This window comes from Rhinolophus ferrumequinum, chromosome 3 (genome assembly GCF_004115265.2).
Source record: "Rhinolophus ferrumequinum isolate MPI-CBG mRhiFer1 chromosome 3, mRhiFer1_v1.p, whole genome shotgun sequence".
NCBI classification, from domain to species: Eukaryota; Metazoa; Chordata; class Mammalia; order Chiroptera; family Rhinolophidae; genus Rhinolophus; species Rhinolophus ferrumequinum.
The window spans coordinates 21,098,206-21,119,545 of NC_046286.1; the positions used below are offsets into that span (position 1 = coordinate 21,098,206).

Consider the following 21,340-nt stretch of genomic DNA (forward strand, 5'->3'; position numbering starts at 1 on the left):
AATCTTGGTTAATGATGATAAGCTTAAAAAAAAAAAAATTGTTGTAAGTTATATGAGGCAGGGAAAGGTTAGAATCCTGGCTGAAAAGCTCTCAAATTATGCCTCAATTTTATGAAGTGGGCCTGACATTATCTCATAGTAGCTGAGATATAACAGTTATGGTTACAGATTTAAACAGCGGTTGGCCCATCTCTCAGGCCCAGGCCAGAGCTCCTGTGCTCTATGCAGCACTCCTAACTCTCCCAGTGAGAAGGAACCTTCCTCTTTCAGTACTTCCTCCTACCATTGTTGTTCCAACACATCTGCCTGGCACCATGTGTTATCGGGATTATCTTCTTAACCAGATAACATGCTTCCTGAAAGAAAGATTGAAGAGACAAAACTTCCTAGCTTACTGGGTTCCCATCATTTATCTACCATCAAAATAAGCAAGAACTTTTGTACCCAATCATATAATCTAAATTGCACTAAACTGTGTTAGTTTCCGAGTTTGAAATAGAAATCCTTAGCTTTCGAAATCACTTAGCCCAGAAGGCTAAAACATGGGAACGAGCAAAAGAACAAAAAGCTCAAAACTCGTTTGAGTTTTAAATTTTAATCTCAGCCAAATGAATGACATTTTAAAAGCAACAAAGTAAATACTTCTTAATTAAAAATAATCATCCATGATTTCATCAAGAAATGAAAACAAAAACAAATAAGGAAGAAAAAACAAACTCACTTTGGATAAAATCTAAGTTCAGTTAGAAGCCTTAAGAATTTCCTGAACATTTGCAAACTCAAATGTAAGGCATTCTGAAATAATTGTCCCCTATAGTCACCTTGATTCTTTTCACATCAGTGTTTAAAATGGTTCTTTAACATCTTAGTTTTTGTTATTTTATTTAATCCTTCCCCCATCCACTTCAATACATTTGTGTTTATTTCTAATTCTAGTTCACGCAGGCACTCATATAATTAATTCAATCTTGAAGAGCCAAACTACAGATGGTTTAGTAATGCAGCTGCTGAGGTGATAAAAGTGACATGTTAGACCAATGCTTTCCAAATATAAAATACCCAAAGCCACAAGTGACTTACTTTACTCTTTTTGGATTTTGTCCCCATCCTAAACTTTCTTTCTGCATCCAAAGGATGCGAGGAAACGCTACGATCAAAGAGAAAATCACAAAACAGGATACAGAGGCCCTTCTGTACACAACAGATTACAAATATGATACTATACCAGCTTCCTAACTTGAATAGCATTTAGACTATATACCCAGTTTAGCAACTTCTTCTTGTGTGCACTGCACACATACACAATTTCTAAAAGCATATGCCCAAGAGCATTACAAAAGGGCTGCAGAGTGACTCACTCAAATTCATGTAATTAACATATCATTTGGAAGTAGGAAAACAGCCAGTGTACTATTCTCAGTCTAAGACTACAATGCCCTAAATGTAACTTAGGGACCCTTGCGATTTGGTGCCCATCGGTTATCTTTTGGAAATGGGGGGGAAACAGGCCCCACAAAAATAGTGGCCACTGTAAACAGACACTCATTTTTTAAAATGTGCACTACAGTTTTCTACAAATGAAAATTAAAATCTTTTAGATGTTATTGTTGAAAGGCTAAAGAGCTAAATTTTATCCCTCTAGAATAACAGTCACTAATCTCTCTGAGCCGTTGAATCAAAAGACAAAGGCACATTCAAAAGACTTACGCACTTTACATGTCCCACAGTTGTGGCTGGGCAGACCTGACACAATAACCCTCGAGTCACTGAACGCAGGTCTGCATGAGCACAGGGCGCTGGATGTGCCATCTGAAATCAGGCCAATAAAAATAAAGACTCTTAACTAGGGTGATGTAAGTAGCCAGGGCAATGCTGAACACGAGCAGTGAGATGCTCGCGGCATTCAAGTTCCAGACAACAGCCAGTATTAAGTTTTAGGATTTATGTTGTCTTTTAAAACAGTATTTACCAATAGTTTAAAATCAAAGTTTTCTTTTGTAAAACAACAACAACAGAAACTTATTGATACTCCACCATTAAGGTAAGGGTTTCAGGGAGCTTTGAATCTAAGGAAAGGCTAGACATTTTGTAAAATACAAAATGTTCAATTTCTACTCTCTAGAGTGAAAACAGTACTTAAATAGGAAAACAATCTAGCTCTCTAAGTCTCAGAAGCAGTTACAGGCAGTTCCCTATTTAAGGAGGTTATACTTTGTGAAAATTCCTTTGTCCCCTCCTGAAATGCCAAATCCAGCATTCAGGGCCAGCTCCTCCATTCCACCAGTGGCCAAAGCCTGTGGGTCTGACTCCTGCTAGAACCACCTGTTGCTCTCAGAAACCCAGTTTTCTCCTTACACTAACGCCATTCAAGCCCACAGCCATGTTTAAGGGTAATGCTCTAGAGTTGATGACAAAATCAGTGCCTAAAATGTATCCTGCTGCCTCCCTCTACCTCAGCGGCCAACAAACCACTACCCTCGCTCTGTCTTGTCACTCACTCAACAAAGCACCGTTCTAGGAATACTGTGAAGAGCCAGGCAGGTGTGGTTCCTGTCCTCAAAACTTCCATTGTGGCTGCAACCACAGCCGATAACAAAATACAGCTGACTGACCGGGAGAGTGCTTGAGATGCGCGTGTGTAACAGGAGGATCGGATGCAACTAGGAGATGAGACGGCTTCCCAGAAGGAAGAGACTGCCCAGGCAAAGGAGAGGGTCTACTGAGGCTTCAACCTCCCACAGGATCCCTTGGCTTTTCCTGACCACCATTCTGACTGCAGCATAATCACCTATTTGGCTGGTCAGAGATGCAGATAAACTGCTTCCAACCTGCAGAGATCATGCCACAATAGTCCTTCTCTAGATTATAAGCTGTTTTAAAACTAGCGACCATGCCTTTCTGTCCAGAAGACTGTTTCATCACATGGCAAAATATTAACGATCAGTATTTTTGAGCACTCCCAACCATCTAGTTGGATGGCATTCATTTCCATATCTAACATGACACCGAAATGTGAAGCATCCAAAAATGTGTCTGCTATAGCGACACTTAAATTTTTAATTACCTGTAAGGTGTGATCAAGCAATACAGTGAGTTTAATGGAAAAAAATTATTACAGTAAAAGACACATTGCCATTGATTCCCCTCAATTCAAACACACTTGTCTCATCATTCTTGCCACTTTCTGGAGCAGTTCTGGAAGTCCTCTTTCATGAGTGTCTTTAGTTGTGCTGTCATGGCTGCCTCGATGTCCTGAATCACTTCAAAACGTGTACCTTTCATGGTCATTTTGACTTTGGGAAGAGCCAGAAGTCACATGGTGCCAGATCCGGTGAATAAAGGTGCATGAGGACAAACCGTAATGTTTTTATTTGACAGAAATGCCATATACCAGGAGCAATGTGTGACATGGAGAGTTGTCATGATGGAGGATGATTTACGGCACATTTTAAAACACACCTCTCAACCGTAGTTCATACCCGACTGACTGTACCAAACAAGTTGAAACTTGTCACATACTGTTACTATGGTTTGACGCGACGCTTCCCGTACTGAAGATCCCACTGGATGGCACTTGGCAGCAACATTCACTATATTTTGTGATCACAACAGAAAGGCTCCATGTCACACATTGTTTGTGGTACGGCAATTTCTGTCAAATAAAAACATTACGCCATGTCCTTATCCACCGTATTCACCAGATCTGGTACCGTGTGACTTCTGGCTCTTCCCCAAAGTCAAAATGACCATGAAAGGTAAACGTCTTAAAGTGATTCAGGACATCGAGGCACCCACGACAGCACAACTAAGACACTCACAAAAGAGGACTTCCAGAACTGCTTCAGAAAGTGGCAAGAACGATGGGATAAGTGTGTTCAAAGCGAAGGGGAGTATTTGAGGTGATGAATGGCAAAGTGTCTTTTACTGTAATAATTTTTTTTTAATTTAAACATTCACCACATTTTGTGGTATTTCATATACCGTATTTCCCCGAAAATGAAACCTAGCCGAATTATCAGCTCTAATGCATCTTTGGAGCAAAATTAATGTAAGACCTGGTCTTATTATATATTATGATATGATGTGATATATGATATGATATAATACCGGGTCCTATATAAGGCCGAGTGTTATATTAATTTTTGCTCCAAAAGACGCATTACAGCTGATGGTCCGGCTAGGTCTTATTTTTGGGGAAACATGGTACTTAAATAGGGAAGGCCTGAATGACAAGACCAGAAGAACAGCTTTGCTTAAAATAGTGGTTAAACTCGAGTAAGCAGTACTACTATAGATGTAATAAAATTGGACATGGCTCAGAATTTGGTGTGTAAGGTGGACTCCCAGATTAGACACGTCTAATGATGACATTACCAGTATCAAAACTACTGCTATTATTTATGTGGCAATGTTTGAGCACTTTGAGGGGACAAATGTGAAGTAGGAACTGTAATACATACTTTTGCACAGCCCTGTATATGGTGATATTTGATAACTGTTGATGTTATTGTGAACTGTCCTATGTCCCCAAAATAAATGTTTTCAGTTTAGTCTAAAGGTAGAGCAAATTCTTGTAATATCTGATATAGTTTGACTTTTTCCTACTACTATGAAATGTCATCTTGTACCATGGAATTTCACAGGGTATACTCTCGTGAAGCTTACATTTTTAAAAACCCAAATCAACGTGGCCTCTCCCTGACCTGGCATTTGTTGGCATCCTGGGCTAGGACTTAAGCTTACAAAGCAGGCTGCTTTTTACTTATAATATGTTAACCTCAATTTTAACCCTGCATAACATCAATGAATTTCCTATGCGATTAGGTGAAATAACTTCCTTGAATCATTATCTGGGCCCACACAGAGAAAACAAATTTTTCACATGCCAAGATTAGCGATATCAAACCTAAGTGAAAATTTTAAGATTTTAAAAGAGAGAAAGAAAATGGGAGGTGCTGGGAAAACTGTGGTGAATTTCATAATGGGACAATGACATCTTTCACTAAAGAAAAAAAAATCATATTGTCCATTATGGTAGCCACTAAGCATGTGTGGCTATTTAGATTTAAAATTAAAATAAAAAACTCAGTTCCCGAGTCCCAGTAGCCAGCTATGGCTAGTAGCTACCCTACTGGCTAGTGCAAACATTTCCATTACTGCAGAAAGTTGTATTGGACACACTGGACTAAACCCAAGAGAAACTGCAAGCCTGGAATTGCACCTGGACCTACGAATTCACTACACAGGAAATCCCCGAATATCGATCTGCTGTCATGCCTCACAGATGGCATGAGATATTTAATTTCTGGGCCTCTGAATTTATATTGGCTGAATTTATTTATTATTATTATTATTTTTGGCTGAATGTATTTTAACCACACCATTACACTTCAGGCATGTCAGTTTTAATTTTCTGGAGGCTATAAAGATCACGTTACGGCACTCTACCTTATTTCTGAACCAAATCTCACAGAGCCCAGCCAGTCTTCTTACACAAACGATCCTCAGAAAGGGTATCACATCAAGTAAAGTTACAACGCTGATGTTTGCTATGGCCACCAACTGAATACAGGACACTCTGCAATTGAAACACGTAAACCTAAACCAGAAGACATTTCCTCCTGAAGAAATAATATTGCGATACGTAGTTTTTATTTACCACAACACACCTGTACTTTCGCACGAGAGCTTCCGGGCTCCAAGGACAAGCGAATTCCTTGGCTCTTTCCTGAGAACATGCTCCCCTGCCAGAGTCCTAGTTGCCATGTGGCTGACAAGAAAGAGGGTATCCTGGTCCCCAGACAGAAGCTGCTTTGGACCATCTGGTCTGCAGTGCTCAGCTGGAGGTGGGGTGAGCCCAGCTCAGGGCTTGATGCACGCCTATGTCTGAGCAAGCAAGAGCAAGGCAGCAAGCACGTTCCCTGGTGAGGCGTGTTTATAAATGAGGTGGGCCTAAATTCAGGGACTGCCTACGAGAAATATGAGAAATTCAGGGTTTCAGTTCTTAGGAACTGGTGGCAGACTAACCCACCCAACACAGTGTGTGTGGGGGGGGGGTGGAGGGGTGCTTCTAAAGAGACTGAGAGCCAATGCTAAACCTGAGGAGTTCTAACTCCAAAGTGACTGCTGTGCTCGGAGGGGGTCCACCCATGCCCCCATAGCAGGGCGACAGTAATTCAGACCTCCAAGTTCATTGCTATTCCACCATCACAAGACTGAGCAGAAATCCTTTTATGATCACATCTCACAAATGCAGCATCAGGGCTCTCCGCTCAGGAGTTAGACCCGGATGGCAGGGCTGATCCTACCCACAGCCCTGCATCAGATGGGACTCGGAAGACGGAGACTCTTGTGAATACAAACTCCTTCCCTGCCATATTTAAAATTCATGTTAAAAGAGCAAATCTCAAAAGAGGTAAGTCAAAGCTCCCGACTCTGATTCCAGCCCACCACCTACTGTGCCGGCTGGGGCTGCACAGGCTGCAGAACTATCAAGCGAGGTCAGCCTGATTCTCATATAAAGGGCGCATCACAGAATCCGCCTTTTCACAGGGCTCTGGGAAGGCTGTAGGCGCATTACTAAACCTGTTAGCATTTGCCCAGGGGACCAAGAAATTTACCAAGCACATTCAATATTACGGTTTTTTTGTTTTTTTTTAAATGCTGGCATTTCACTAGAAGGGAATCACTGGCCATGTGGTAGTGAAACAAACTTAAGCCTGCGTTTGTGGCTCTAAGACTTTCTTCCCACCATTCCGTCCTCTATTCATTTTTTTCCTTTTCACCTTCAATTTCATCTCGGGTTGGAGCCTACAAAAACTATCACAGAGCTCTTTTCCTCCTGTTCATTTGGGAGGTGGCATGTAGGAGAGCAGCCAGGGGTGCAGGCTTTGGAGTCGATCCATTTGAATCTTAATAACTTCTCTGTATTTAAGCTTTTTTTTTGTAAAATGGGGATAATACCTACCTCACAGGGCCACTGGGGAGGATTACATAAAATAATGCACGTAGAGCGCCTAAAACAGTAGTAAGTACACAGTACCACTCAAATGTTAGGGATTCTTTCTAGCTCTAGGGCAGGGATACACTTGTTGAGGCAGAATAGTATAAGTATTTTTCAAATGCTTGTTATAACTCCTTAGTGGGCCATGGTGGGTTGTAATCAACATTACAAAAAATTTTGAAATAGAGTAGAATATCAGAATATGTCACTTAGGAGCAGGAAGTACTATTTCACCAAAAGACTGTTACAAACAGCATTTGTTTCAGGTACTAACTCCAAGGTGAAAGCTACTAGTGTACAATACTGCCTCACTCCGCCTTAGGCAGACACGGCTTCCTTCACTAAGCAGGTCAAGTCACTCCCCTCCATAAAACTTTCAAACGGCCCACTCAGCACAAACTCCCAGCCCCGTCACCTAGAGCATGAAGCCCACCTTGCAGCCTCCGGCTCCTCCATTTCCATCCCCCCCCCCCCCCCCCCCCACACACACCACCTCGCTGCAGCTACACTGGCGGCCTTTCTGTTTCTCCAACAACCACATCAGGGCCTTGATATACTTCTATTTCTCGGCTTGGAAAGATTTCACCTCAGCCCTTCAAATAGCTGGCTCCTGGGGTCTTAAGTCCAGTGCCACTTCTTCAGAGAAACCTTTGCTGACCAACCCCCATCCCAACACTGTGATCCCCTTCATGTCCTTACCCCCGGGGGAGCCAACGGCACTAGTGCCTCCTAGACTTGTGCAAGGTGGTTACCCTGCTCAGAGCAGTCTTAATTTCCCCCCTCTTCTCAAAACACTACGATTGGACACATTTGGAATGTGTTTTATCTCTGGGCCTTGGTTTCATCATCTAGAAAATAAGGGGAAACAAATGTCCCTTCCAGCTCTAAACTAGTATTTCTGTGATTAAACTCTTCCAGAACTCCTCTTAGCATATAACCATCAATTTTTATTTCACTCTGAAATACATTACTTACTCTAAATTGCCAGGAATGTAAATTTTATTCAAATGAATTTTCTTGTTACCCAAATCTTTGGTCTCTGGGTGAGGGCTTGAGACACACTGGCAGGAGTCAAGTGCATGAACTTTGTACTTAGAGGACTTCTGTTTACTTCCCAGTTCTCACCTCTCGAGTAAGTCAGCAGATGATGACCCCTAGATACAACTTAAGGTGGCCAAGGTGGCTCCGGGGGCCCAGAGAGGACTAGCATGCTTAGCACAGGCAGAACTATTGAAAAGTGTACAGATAACAACAAACCTTACAAGCGTATTTAGAGGGAAATAAGGAAGCACCCCCAAGTAACCTCTTTAGGTTCATCTGAAGCTTACAGTTCAGAGTATATACTTTACAAAGTAGACTGAAAAAAAAAAAGGTAACCTTTCCAGGGTTTAAGGTCAACTGCTACAATCCCTGACTCTTTAAAATAGAAGTGCCGGCCAGCTTTCCGTTACTTCAAGATCTTGACTCTCTCCCTAGAGCATTAAAATGCGTAAAGCTCTGTGCACCCGGCCCATGACCCCTACGGGTGACCCAAAAGCAAGCGGAGGCTTACTAACCTCCAGGTAAAGGCTCATGGAGTCACATGCCTGAGGGTTTTGTTTTAGGGCTAAGTCAGCATCCAGTTCAAAAAGAAAGTAGTCAACTGAATTCAAAGGACTGAAAGAGGAGAAGGGAGGGAAGGGGAAGGGAGACAAAGAAGACAGTGGGTCTGTGTGAATACTTATGTAATCAGGGACATCTGCTTTTGGGGTTCTTTTGTAATCTTTTGTAGAAATAAGTTTAACTACCAAATCCTGACCACAACACACACGAATATCTAAAAACACAGAAAGCTCACCAGAGTGATCAACAGAGTAGAACTTTCGCCGTATGAGCTCTCCAAGGATACAGCACTCTAGATAACCAAGTTTCCAGATACCTTGAAAGTTGTATCCAAATGAGCTCTTTTGGCTAGAAGTCTGAGGCTTATTCATGTTTACTAATATTCTTAATGTCTGAGAAACCCAACCTTTGAGTGGAGATTCAAGGTCATCCATCATCCATAGAATACTCAATACATTACAATCAGTTTCAATATACAACAGAGATCACATAACAGCCACATAGCACCAAAGTAACCCGAACTCATATGCTTTCTCAATTCAATTTTGTTTCTTTCTGAAAATTATAATCAAGATTTCAAGGACTCTACAAACTGTGAAAACATGCATGGGCTTTGTGCCATTTATTTTGGCCAGAAACCAATTTTTGCTCTTTTCCCAAGTTCTTAATATGTTTGAAGCAGGTTGTTGCCAAAGCCTCCAGTTCCTGCCTCGCCAGCAGATCCAATGGCTTCATTTCAGATTCCATCCTTCCATCCCTCTCGAAAGCCTGCCAGCCTTCTCCCCCAGGGGTCCTTCTCAGAACCCACACTAAACCCCTGTGACTTATGTGATGAATATCAGGCACCACCCATATTTCCTCTCCGGGTTCTCACGCTCTCCACCTTGGCTTTCCCATTTCCAGGCGTGTGGCTGCCCAGGCACACACACAGCCGGCTCAGATGTTGCTCCAGCTCCGTGTCCCACTGTCTACCTGGTATCTACTGGATGAGCACTGGGCTCCTTACATTAAGGGGTTCCAAACCAGAATGCCCAAACCCGCTCCCCCAGCAACTGTCCCCAAACAGGGATTCTTATTCACTTGGTCATCTAAGCTAGGAACCTGGGGGAGAAGCACCCCATTCAGGCGCCAGGTCCTCAGACTCCTCCAAAGGACCTCTGTAATATACACAACTCTATTTCTAGGGCCTCGGGCTGGACACTCTTCTCTCTCCTCTGTAGAAATGTCCTCTGTCCTATGGGCTCCGTGTCTCTAGGGATCCCTCCCAACCCATTTTTTCCTACGGCTACCAAAGGGATCTACCTAGAAAAAACCTCCTTGTACCATTCCTCCACTTAGAAGATCACGTCTCCCCTCAGGGGCTATTACAAGGAACTTCAACAGCCTGAGCCCAACCCACCGTTCCAGCCTCAACCTCCAGTCAGTCCCTATTCCCTGCTGTGGTCGCCCTGTGTCCCTCACCTTCACGCACCTTCATACTTTCACATTCGCACACGCCCTTCCCTTGCTTTCTCCGTCTCCCTTTTAGATCCTACCACAAGGTCCCCCGATCTCTAAGACTCCCAGGATCTCTAGGTACAGAGCAAAGCCACCCCACCAACCACTGGGGTTCTTCAAGGACAGAGAGCGTCTCACTTTTCTTGGTTTCTCTCTTGAACCCCATGGCCTAGCACTGGAAGTCCTCGCTATACAGGAGATACTCAGTCAACACTTCTTAATTCACAAGTCATCCGTCATGGAAATGAAGCCTTCAGAGTATTTTGCCACACATAAGTAAAGATTAAGTCTCAGCTTTGTGAGGGAACATTTTGCAATACCAACTTGCATTTTATAAAACAAGTTATGAGACTCAACAGGTTTACTCAGGAAGTAAAAGAAAAAATTTCTGGAAACCTAGTATCTAGGGCTTTATAATTAGATTAGTTTTTCAGTAGTCTGTAAAATATGTTATTTTAGTAAAATGCTAAAACCCAATGGTGACAGGACAAGGAAATGGACTCTACCATTTCTATATGCACGTGCTGATTTTCGTAAGTTGTACAAAGTTTGAAGCATTCTGAAAATTGTTAAAAGATACAATTATAAATCTATATAAAAGCATGCGATTCAAAACCAAATGATAAAAAAAAAAAATCCTATTTGTCTTACAGATGAGGAAATTGTGGTCCAAAAAAATTTATGTTCTGTACTTAAGATCACACAGCCAACTGGGGGAAGAGTCAGGGCTTGGACTCCTATCTTCAAATTAAAGTCCATTCAGAAAATGTGCGCAAGCTTTCAAAATAATTGTGTTTTTTCCAAATACTTGGTCAAAGGATAACAGTGATACCAAGTGTTGAACATTACAGCATAACAGAAAAGAAAATCCTTTAAAAACCTGGCTCAATCTTGGTTGTTGGAGATACAACCCTGAGGGTAGCCAGCCTTTGGACAAAGTTTACAGACAAAGGACAGTAGAGCTGAAAGAATAGAAACAATGGGAAAGACTTCCACTTCTGATCAAGATGGAGTAACAGCAATCGATTTTATCCTCCAAACTTGAAACAACCAGAGAGAGATAAAGAGAGAGAAATATAAAAGGAACAGGTTTTTTCGAAGACACTGGACATCAGATAAAAGGGCAGAGATCCCTGAGATATGGGGGGGGGGGGGGGGGGGGGGGGGGGATTAAGTGAGCCCTACAGTTGCCCCAACTTAGCCCAGAGAGGCTCTAGATAATGGGCAGGGAGGTGAAGCAGAGCCCAGAGGACTCCAGGAATTGAAGAGATGGAGCTGAAAGTCTGAGGAAACCAAGTCACTTAGAGTTCACAGGACCAGTACAAAAGAGAAGAGAGCTGCATAGAAAACCCTGGAGATCTGCAGAGGGACCCTGTGAAGGATTCAGTAGTCCATCAGTCCATGCATGTGAGGCTGCTCACAGCTGGGCCAGGGTGTGTTCCCACAAGCCAGAATGGAATAACTCCACTGAAGAAAGTACTTGTGAAGGTCTTGTTTCAGGAGAAGGAAATAATTAACCCTGAACTGAGACTTCTCCAGATCTGCCTAATAAATTGTAAAAGCAAGACCTGAAAGGATCAAACTATCGCCAAATCATTACATTCCAGAACAAAGCTTAAGGATACTTTTAGGAACATACCAATGCTGAGTATCCAAAAAGGTAAAATTCATGTCTGGCATCCAACAAAGATTACCAGACATGCAAAGAGGCAGGAAAACATTCAAAATGAAGAGAAAAAAATAAATAAATTAGGCCTGACCTTAAATGACAAAGATGATAAAATTGGCAGACAAAGAAAGACATTAAAAAAGTTATTAGAACTGTATTCCACACGTTCAAAGTGAGTTTAGCAAGTCTGCAGGATACAGAATATATAAAATTTATTTTATTTCAATATATTATTAGCAATGAACAATCAGAAAGTAAAACTTAAAAATAATACCAATTACAATAGAATCAAAAATATCAAACACTCTGATAAAGAAACCAAAAATAATGGACAGATGTATTTGTTCATGGATTGGAAGACTCATTATTGTTAACATGTCAAGTCTCCCCAAATTGACCTACAGATTCAATGCTATCCCATTAGGGTTTGTTTGGTTTTTGGTAGAAATTGCCAAGCTAGTTCTAAAATTCATGTGCAAATTCAAAGGACCTAGAAGAGTCAAAACAAGTTCAAAAAGAACCAAGACGTACAGCTAACACTACTCGATCCCAGGACTTACTTACCATAAAGCTATAGTAAGAAAAAGAGTGTGGTACTGGCTTAAAGACAAACAAATAGATCAATGGAACAGTATAAAGAGTCCAGAAATAAAACCACACATACACTGACAACTGATATTAGACAAAGGTGCAAGGGCCTTTGATAGCGGAGAAACAAGTCTTTTCAACAAATGGTCCTGGGATAATATGCAAAAATCAACCAAAACCAAAAATTCATACCTTGCACCCTATACAAAATTAACTCAAAATTAATCATAGACCTAAATGTAAAACCTAGGATTATAAAACTTCTAGAAGAAAACACAGAAGAAAACCTTTGTGACCTGGGATTAAAGAAAGATTTCTTAAATACCGCACTAAAAACATGATCCATAAAAGAACAAATGGACAAATTGGGCTTCATCAAAATGAACAATTTCTGTTCTTCAAAAGATATAGTTAAAGGGAATGAAAATAGATGGGAAAAACCTATGTGCAAAGCATATATCTGGTAAGACTTACGTCCAGAATATTTTAAAAACTCTCAAAACTCAGTAATCAGAAAACAACTCAAATAGACAAATGATTTTAACACACGTTACGAAAAAATAGAAATGGCAAATAAGCACATGGAAAGATACTTAACATCACTGGTCTTTATGGAGATACAATTTAAAAAAATACCATGAAATACTACCACACACCTATTAGAATGGCTAAAATTAAAGACTGTCTATACCAAGTGTTGGCAAGAATGTGTACGAACTGGAACTAGCATACACTGCTGTTGGAAATATAAAAGGTGGTACAACCACTTTGGAAAAGTTTGGTAGTTTCCTTTAAAAGTTAAAACACATCACTCCTAGATAATAATCAAGATTGAAAGCATAAGTCCTTATAAAGACTTGTATGTTAATGTTCATTCAAGTTTTGTTTGTAATAGTTAAAACTTGGATACAATAATGAACAAATTGTAGTACATCCATACAATGGAACACTACTCAGCAATTAAAAGGAATGAACTACTACTGACGCATGCAACAACATGAACGAATCTCAAAAACATATATGCAGAGTTTAAAGCCAGACCAAAAAAGTACATGCTGTGTGATTTCCTAGATATAAAACTCTAGGAAATTCAAACTAAGCTACAGTGAAAAAAAAGCAGATCAGTGGTTGCCTGGGAAGGGTGGCAAAGAGAAGAAGGAAAACTGCAAAGGGGCGTAAGGATATTTTTGGAGATGAATATGTTCATTATTTGGATTGTGGTGATGGTTTTACAGATGTATATATATAAAAAAGTTTTTAAATATGCACAGTTTATTGTATGTCAATTACATCTAAATAAAGCTGTTAAAATGTTTTTAAAAACCCAATTTGGTTAAATCATGAACATATAAATGGAGAATATTAATTAGCAAGCGCATTAGTATATGGGTCATCCAATAATACCAGCAACACCCGTGGTGCCCCAGGTATAGTTTTCTAAGTTTAAACATACGTTCAGATGACGCGAGTACCTAACAATGTTCAGAAACACAAAATCTGATGTTAAAGGTTCAAATTAATATTCTGACACCTTTCCTCAAGACATGGGGTCTTAATGAACTTCACCTAGATTTTTTACTTCAAAATGAAGCCACACACAGAATACTAGCATTTGCTAGTACTGCTAAAAGTTGCCAACACCACTTCCAGACATTACTACAAGAGGTATTAATAGAAGTGATATGGTGAGATCATAGTAACCGGTTCAGAAGTCCAGAAACATTTGTCTATTGGAGCCAGGTGTACAGAAGTAATGAGCCTTTCTCTTCCACTCTATTTTCCTCAGGACTTTGAAGTGCAGCAAAACCTCTACTTACCCAGAACGATACAGAGACCTCTACAAACTGGTCATACCCAGTATGCACTCCCCTTGACAACACGTAAGGGCACATAACCCTCACATACCGATGCTATTTCTCACCTTCCTGCCTTTATTATTAGGGTGGTGCAAAAGTAATTGCAGTTTAAAAGGTTAAAAAACAAAAATTGCGAAAACCACAATTACTGCTGCACCAAGTTAATACATTGTTCTTTTGCCTAGAATGCCTTCCCTTCTCTTCATTTAATCAATGGCCACACATTCTTTATAGGGTAAGCTCCCCAAAGGTGGTGCCTGGTAATCAGAATCATCTGAATTGCTGTGTTTCCCTTTCACACACATACACACTCGTGAACGTCTCTGCAAAGGGAACACAGGAACTTCTTGAGGGTGATGGAAGTGTTATATACACAAACGTTTGATATTTTTCATTTCGGCTGGTGGCAGATATCTGGTTATATACACTTGTTAAAAGTCACCGAACTGTACGTTGAAAATGGGTGCATATTATTGTATGTAAATTGTAATTCAATGAAATTGGGTTAAAAAGCCCACACTACATAATACAAAATGAACAGGAAAACAACAACAAAACAGAGATTTACCCCAGAACTAGCATTCAAGCTCATATTTAAGCCCAGCTTGAATTCTCAGCCTCAATTCCTAATATAAATATAGGGTCAGTTATCTGGTTTTTTAACCTTCAAAAATGAACCTCTTAGTAAAAAAGGTAATTTTGAAAGAAAAGAAATTCACTCTTTTTTCCTTGATTTCACCACTATGATTTAGACACAATAAATGCTTTTAAACTAATGTCGACAGTGACAGCTGAGAAAGATGCAACAACTTGGTTTTATGTGCCACAGAATACACAATGACCTATGTAAGAAACCCAGATCTTCATGACTCATAACGACTATCAAATAATTCATTTGTGCTCAATATCTTATTCTAAGAAGTCTATGTCAAATAATGCATTAAAAAAATTTTAGATTTTGAAATGCAATTTAAAAATACCAAAATACCATCAAAAATTACTAAGTTAATAGAATATAATTATATCTAAACAGGCAAATTTCAGTTAATTGGTTAAAAAAAAAAAAAAAACAACCCACATACATGGAATGCCTCATTTCCCAATGGCCATGCTATTTAAAAGAGATATATGGGATAGTAAAAACTTTTCAAGAAAACATTTTAAGCTTTATGTCTTTATTTAAAAGGCTAGGCATTCATTTGCCAAGTATTTCATCAACATTTTCTCATTTAATCTTAATAACCCTGTAAGGAAGATATTATTGTCCCCATTTTATAGATGACAAAAATGAGGTTAAGAGAGATTAAGCAATTGGTCCAAAGCTACACAAAACCTTGAATTAAACTAAAATGACTACACTTTTGTCCATTCTGGATTTATAGCTCAGGATTATGTTATTTTTGTTATAGGATCATGACCTTAATCATTAACAAGTTATGCATTTTCTAAATAGTCACTTAAGCGCTCTTAACCTACCCAGGCAAATGTGTAGTTCGAAATCAATGGGTGATACACCAGCCTTAAATTCCACCTCAGTTTTGTTGGTTTTATGCATAAGAACACACTTAAATATTAAAGACATATATTTCCTCTCGAAGTTCACATGGACTTTTCTGCTAACTACGGGTCAATTTACCTTCTTGCCTTTGAGAACCACATTACACTGGGTTAAAAAAAACTAGAAAAATTATGTTTGCTTTTAAATGTTGTGTTCTGGCACCTCTACAACCTGTAGAGTTTGAACTCTGTAAATGGAGATTTGATGAAATCTCATACATTGTAAATAATCCAAAACCTGGTATAATGTGTTTAAGAAATAGACCTGGTGTCAGACAGATTTCAATTCTGATAATGCCTCTGCCACTAAGTAGCCAAAAGGCCTGCCAGGTAGCTGACACTAGAGTGATTATTATTAGGAAAAAATCAAATCTTATTTATTGCCACATTTGCAGCATAGATTTCCTAGGTTTGTCTTTTAATGTGCACACTCCAAGTTATAAACAAAATCTGTATCTGAAAAGCTGCGTGTGAGCTATGAAGCGAGAAGTGCTTACTTTTTTGCACATATACACTGCTTCGCAGGCAATAGAGCACCTCTGAATATCCCTCTTACTTCTCCCCCTGACCCCCCATCCTGGGGCAAGGCGAACCTAATACTTCCTGGCACCTAAGAGTTAGAAATTCTTTTTCCCCCAGATAACGAACAGCATAAAAAATGGTGGCTAGAGTTAGGACCTGCCACACTAAAGGTGAAACGGGCATCGTTAAGCTGAGCTGGGAATCTACCTATTTATACGGGTCTCACTTTTTGAGTTCCAAAAAGCCAGCATACACACACTTGTATTATACAACCCATTTTTTACCGTGGTAATTGGTGAAAAATCGCTCTCTTTACTCAGCAGTCTAAAGATTATCTTCAGGTGAATTTCAAAGACTAACATTCTGGTGTGAAGGATGTACATTAAGAAAGTTTTATTCAGACTATACTTACCCAAATTGTAAAATGCTGGAAGGGAAAGTGTGTCCAGCCCTCTCACTTGCCAATTGGGGAAGGCGAGGCTCAGAGTCACACGGGCAGTTTGGCAGGCCTCGGAATACGACCCAAGTAGAACTCCAGATCCAGGGTTCTTTTTGCTAAGTACTATCAGACAGAAATACTGTCCGAGTAACCAGGCTTTTCTTCCAACCCTATCTATGACCACGGCTTTAAGGCACATTTTTTCTCTTTTTTTAATCCAACTCAATGGTCCTGTACGTGCAACCCCAAAATTTCCCACAAAGAGCAGTATTTTGGTATCACCCGAACACTGTCCCACATATCGCATCCCAAACACCACTTTCAGTCTGCCAAGGTCATCCTTCATCTCTGGGGCCACACCACCCTCCACACCCTTCTCTCCTCTTATCTGCCCAGACTGTTTCTCAGTTATTGACCAAGGCTTTTGCATACAAACACGCTTGCTTGCGGTCTACCCCTGCCTGAAGATTTCTGTTCAGTAGATGTGACAGTTTATTCCTACTACCATGTTTCTCCGAAAATAAGACCGGGTCTTATAGACACATTGGGGCTTATGTTCAGGGGATGTCATCCTGAAAAATCATGCTAGGGCTGATTTTCCAGTTAGGTCTTATTTTCGGGGAAACACGGTATGTACAAGGATTAGAGCTAACACTGGAGTAGTTAACTTCTCTCCTGCTCTTTTTCAAAGGCTCATCTCCTCAAGGAAGCCTTCCCTGATAAATCTGAGATTCTGGCTTTCAAGCGCCTTTAACTACAACCATGGTAAGAAATAATTTACACATAACACAATACACACCCCCTCAAACAAATAACTCAAAAGTTTGACGTGACAGTCTTACTAAGTATGAGAAATCAATATTCTTCATCCTATCTAGGGGGATAGAGATCATAAAAACCAATACACAAATAAATATATAAAACATCAGATGCTGTAAAGAAACAATGAACTTTGGACTAAAATTGAAGAATGATCACCAAATATATACACTGTATTTCTGTCCGAAGAAGTATGTGAAACCACTTACAGAAACGTGAATTACTAGTCATTATACTTTTCTAACTTAAAACAACGTAATTCCTTCAACTGCAAGAGGTGGAATTATCTTCCAACCTTAGAAGTAGAAAAAAACTAACTTTTTGCAGGGAGATTCTATATTGGTGAAGCAGCACCTTGACGCTTAGATAACACTGACTAGAGGATAAATTATTTACACCTGACCAAGCCAGAGAAGGCAAATGGTAAAAACACGAAAAATATATATGGACTTTTCAAGAAGTCATTTAATTATCTGAATTGTATACTTATGTGATTTTTTAAAGTGCGAAGAAGGCACACAAAGGTCTGGTATAAAAAACCCAATCTAACAGGAGCAATGCTTTCCAGATCATTACAATAAACAATTGCTCAACATATTGAGAATCCAGAGACATTTCACCTCCAGGAAGAACACATGTTGAAGCACTGATTTGTGGTTTAGATGCCAGATCTAGGGCAAGACACTAACATATCCTAATTTTGAAGCGCTAAGAGTTCTCATTTAGAATTAAACAGCACCAGGAAGGTTTCTCCCCTTTAGGAAAACTGAGCCCTAAAGTATTTCAATTTATACTTATTAAGTGTGGGTTGGGGGTGGGGGTGGGGAGGTGACGAGGAGAAATTGGAGGTTTAAAGGATAACTGGATGAGGTGGGCATGAGGGGCAGAAGCGACCATCCTGAGGCCCTGATTCCCAATGGCAACGGGCCTTCCCAGGACAACTTTCAGAGTGATCGCGAAAGCGCATTTTGAGATGGGACGGTGGACCGCGAAAGGCGGCCGGCAGGTAAGTACAGAAGACCGTAAGCTCCCCGAAGCACCAAATGTCACACTTTCGCATGTGTGCGCCCTCCCAGTGTCCAATCCACATTGGCTGAATGAAGGGGGAAACCCAAATGAATGAATGGGAGCGAGATCTGGCAGAAGGCTGAGAGCAGGGCTCCACGTCCCACCCCCTGGACGCCCTCCCGCCAAGGGCACGGACAGAGCGCCGGGGCAGGGAGACGCCCGGGGACCCCCTGGCCGCAGTGCAGGACGCGGACCACCATGGGGCCTTGGGGCCGTGGTGGAAGGTAAGGCCTTGCGGAACAAAGGCGGCGCAGGGTGGCCTGCCGGGCGTCCAGAGGGGCCGGGGCCGCCGGCACTCACCTCATCACCCCACTTGAGCACATCCTTCTGCCGGTCCTTGACCGCATGGTAGATGTGCAGAAACTGGAGGATCCCGTGCCGCCGCACGTGGTCGGCGTGGCGCTTGGTCTCCTCCCAGCTCAGCGGCGAGCCTTGGGACAGCAGCCCCATGGCCGCCCCCTCCTCTTTCTCCTAGGGACTGACGGCGGCGGCTCGCTCCGGGCGCGGGACGCGAGCGGGACACTCGGCTGCCGCGGAAGGCGACGGTGACGGCAGCTGCTCCGCCCCTGGGGGGCGCCCTCGGGCCGCAGCCGACGGAGGGCTGGGGGGGGGGTGTCCGGTCCGCTCCGACTCCGCGGCGAGGGGTCCTTGCTGCCCAGGTGACCGACCCAGGAGTCCGGCGAAACGCGCGGGCTCAGCAGCAGACTAGAGGGCAGGCTGGGCAACTCTCGGCCCGGCAGCCTCGCCCCTCGCCTGCTCCCGCGCCCGCCCCGCGCTTGCTCTGAGGCGGCGGCGACAGACCCCACAGCCGCGGCGCGGCAGCGGCTCCCGCTTCTCTTTGCCGGTGTCGTGCACTAGCTTCTTCCTACTTGTGACCAAAACCTGCGCCGCCGCGGAGCATGCCCAGTCTTCCTATCCGCTCGCTCGCCGTTCCCGTGCTCAATCCTTCGCTCCGGATTTTATAAACTACGGGCGGGGGGCGGGGAAAGGAGGCGGTGCAGGAGAGGGGGCGTGGCCGAGCTCCGGAAGAGGCAAAAGGAGGTTGCCAAAGAGGCGTGCGCAGGCGTGGTTAGGGCGGAGTCCAAGGGAAGGAGCTCGCTGGGGGCCGGGAGTGAGGTCGGCCTCGCTTTAACCAAACGCGATCTGCAAAAATTTGTTTTCTCTAATCCAACGAGATAAATTCTGGGTTGGGGAAGAAGATGATTATTTGACTTAATGAAGAACCCACCAGGTTATTTTTTAGGTGATAGGGGCCTCACACAAGAGCAGAGGGAGAAGAGCAGGGTAAGAAAAATATTAACTTGTGAATCAGGTGCAACACGTTCAATTCTAATCTCCACCCTCTACTGACTGAGAACTTCCTGGGGCAAGTTATTTCCATACCTGTATAAAATGATACGAATTCTATCGATTGAAAGACTTAGTACAATAAAAGAATGTAAATATCTCGTTAATTCCACATTGATTACATGTTGCTATAATAGTAATTTGGATATGTTAAGATAGAATATATTAATTAATGCACCTGTGGCTTTTTAGTTTTCAACGGTGGCTAATGGAAATTTAAGATTACTCATGTGGCTCGAATGCCACTGAAAGCAGCGCAGGTGTAGCCATTTACACTTTGCAAAGCACACACGCTTGCTACCTACACCTGCTGCATTCCCTCACGACACCGTGAAGCTGGCCTCCTGGGAGTGTCAGTGTTTAATGAGGAAACAGGGACAGAGGCGGTTCAGTAAGACGAAATTCTAGTCTAGCCAAAGCTCTACGTGACGCTGAATGTAGTAAGAGTCAACAGCATAATTTGAGTCACTCAGCCCCAGATTCCGGTTGATACTCACAGAAGGGTGCCTGTCCTACCCTGTTCCCGAATTCCGAACCAGCATCCCAAGGAGCCCCTGGTCAATCCCAAATCAGGTGCTTCGTGGTGGCACCATCTGGCAGTTATGTCAAATTTAAACCAAGACCTCCACAGTGCCTTTGCCAAGTACTGACTGTTACAAGGCCAGGCAAAACCCACCACAGATCACCGGAAGTCATGTTCAACGTGTCATTTCCCTCTATTTGACGATATTTCGCATTTTTAGGTTTACTTCTTCTCGATTTCCTTCTGTAGATTGCAACCAGGACTGGGTTTCAATTTCTGGGAGTGGGTTTTCAGCAGACAGCCCGGACAGATCGTTAATGAGAAAAGAAGGTCTCTCGTATCTTACTGAATCAGCCCTTTCCAGGCCCTGCCCAAAGGCGGATTCCTGGTCATTTCTTCTGTGTTAAAAAAAAAAAAAACCACAACAAAAAACAAAAAAAAACCCACGACACCCGAGGCTGGAATTAAGCCCTGACATAGCTGGTTCAGACATCGCATCCACTGCTTCTAGCATCCAGGACGGCCGCAAGCCCCGCCTCCAGGGCCGCCTGGAAAACCTGGACCATGGAATCCGGCGGCTGGGGACCCAGCAGCTGAGCTGAGCATGCTCCGAGAGCGGGTCTGTCGCGGGAGGAAGCGGCGCGGAGCCGCGGGCGCTGCACGCCGCGCCGTTGTTGTGATACAGCCCCCATCACGTGACTGCACCGGGCCCGCCTCCTGGCACACAGCAGCGTCTCCCCGTGACTCAGCACTTTGTAGCGGCTTGATGCTAGAGGTCAATCCCGGGAGGGTTGCTCTGGGGCAAAGTCTCCGCCGGTCACTTCTGACCCCGGGGCTGCTGCTCCTGTTG

General features: G+C 42.4%; 1 protein-coding gene across 5 annotated transcripts in view; it reads right to left on the reverse strand.

Annotated features, from left to right (window-relative positions):
* GCLC (glutamate-cysteine ligase catalytic subunit) overlaps nucleotides 1-20,929 on the reverse strand; it is a 45,433-nt gene extending 24,504 nt beyond the window's left edge. The window contains exon 1 of one of the 5 annotated variants that reach the window (XM_033097113.1): nucleotides 20,465-20,929. Coding sequence is in view for 4 of the 5 variants with exons in the window: in XM_033097104.1 (XP_032952995.1) it covers nucleotides 18,921-19,070 (150 nt within the window). In the remaining variant the exon portion in view is untranslated. Of the gene's footprint in view, nucleotides 1-18,920; nucleotides 19,620-20,464 lie in introns of those variants that run through there. The other 4 variants (XM_033097104.1, XM_033097102.1, XM_033097103.1 and 1 more) reach the window with 4 other exon arrangements.
* Nucleotides 20,930-21,340: the final 411 nt, after the last annotated feature.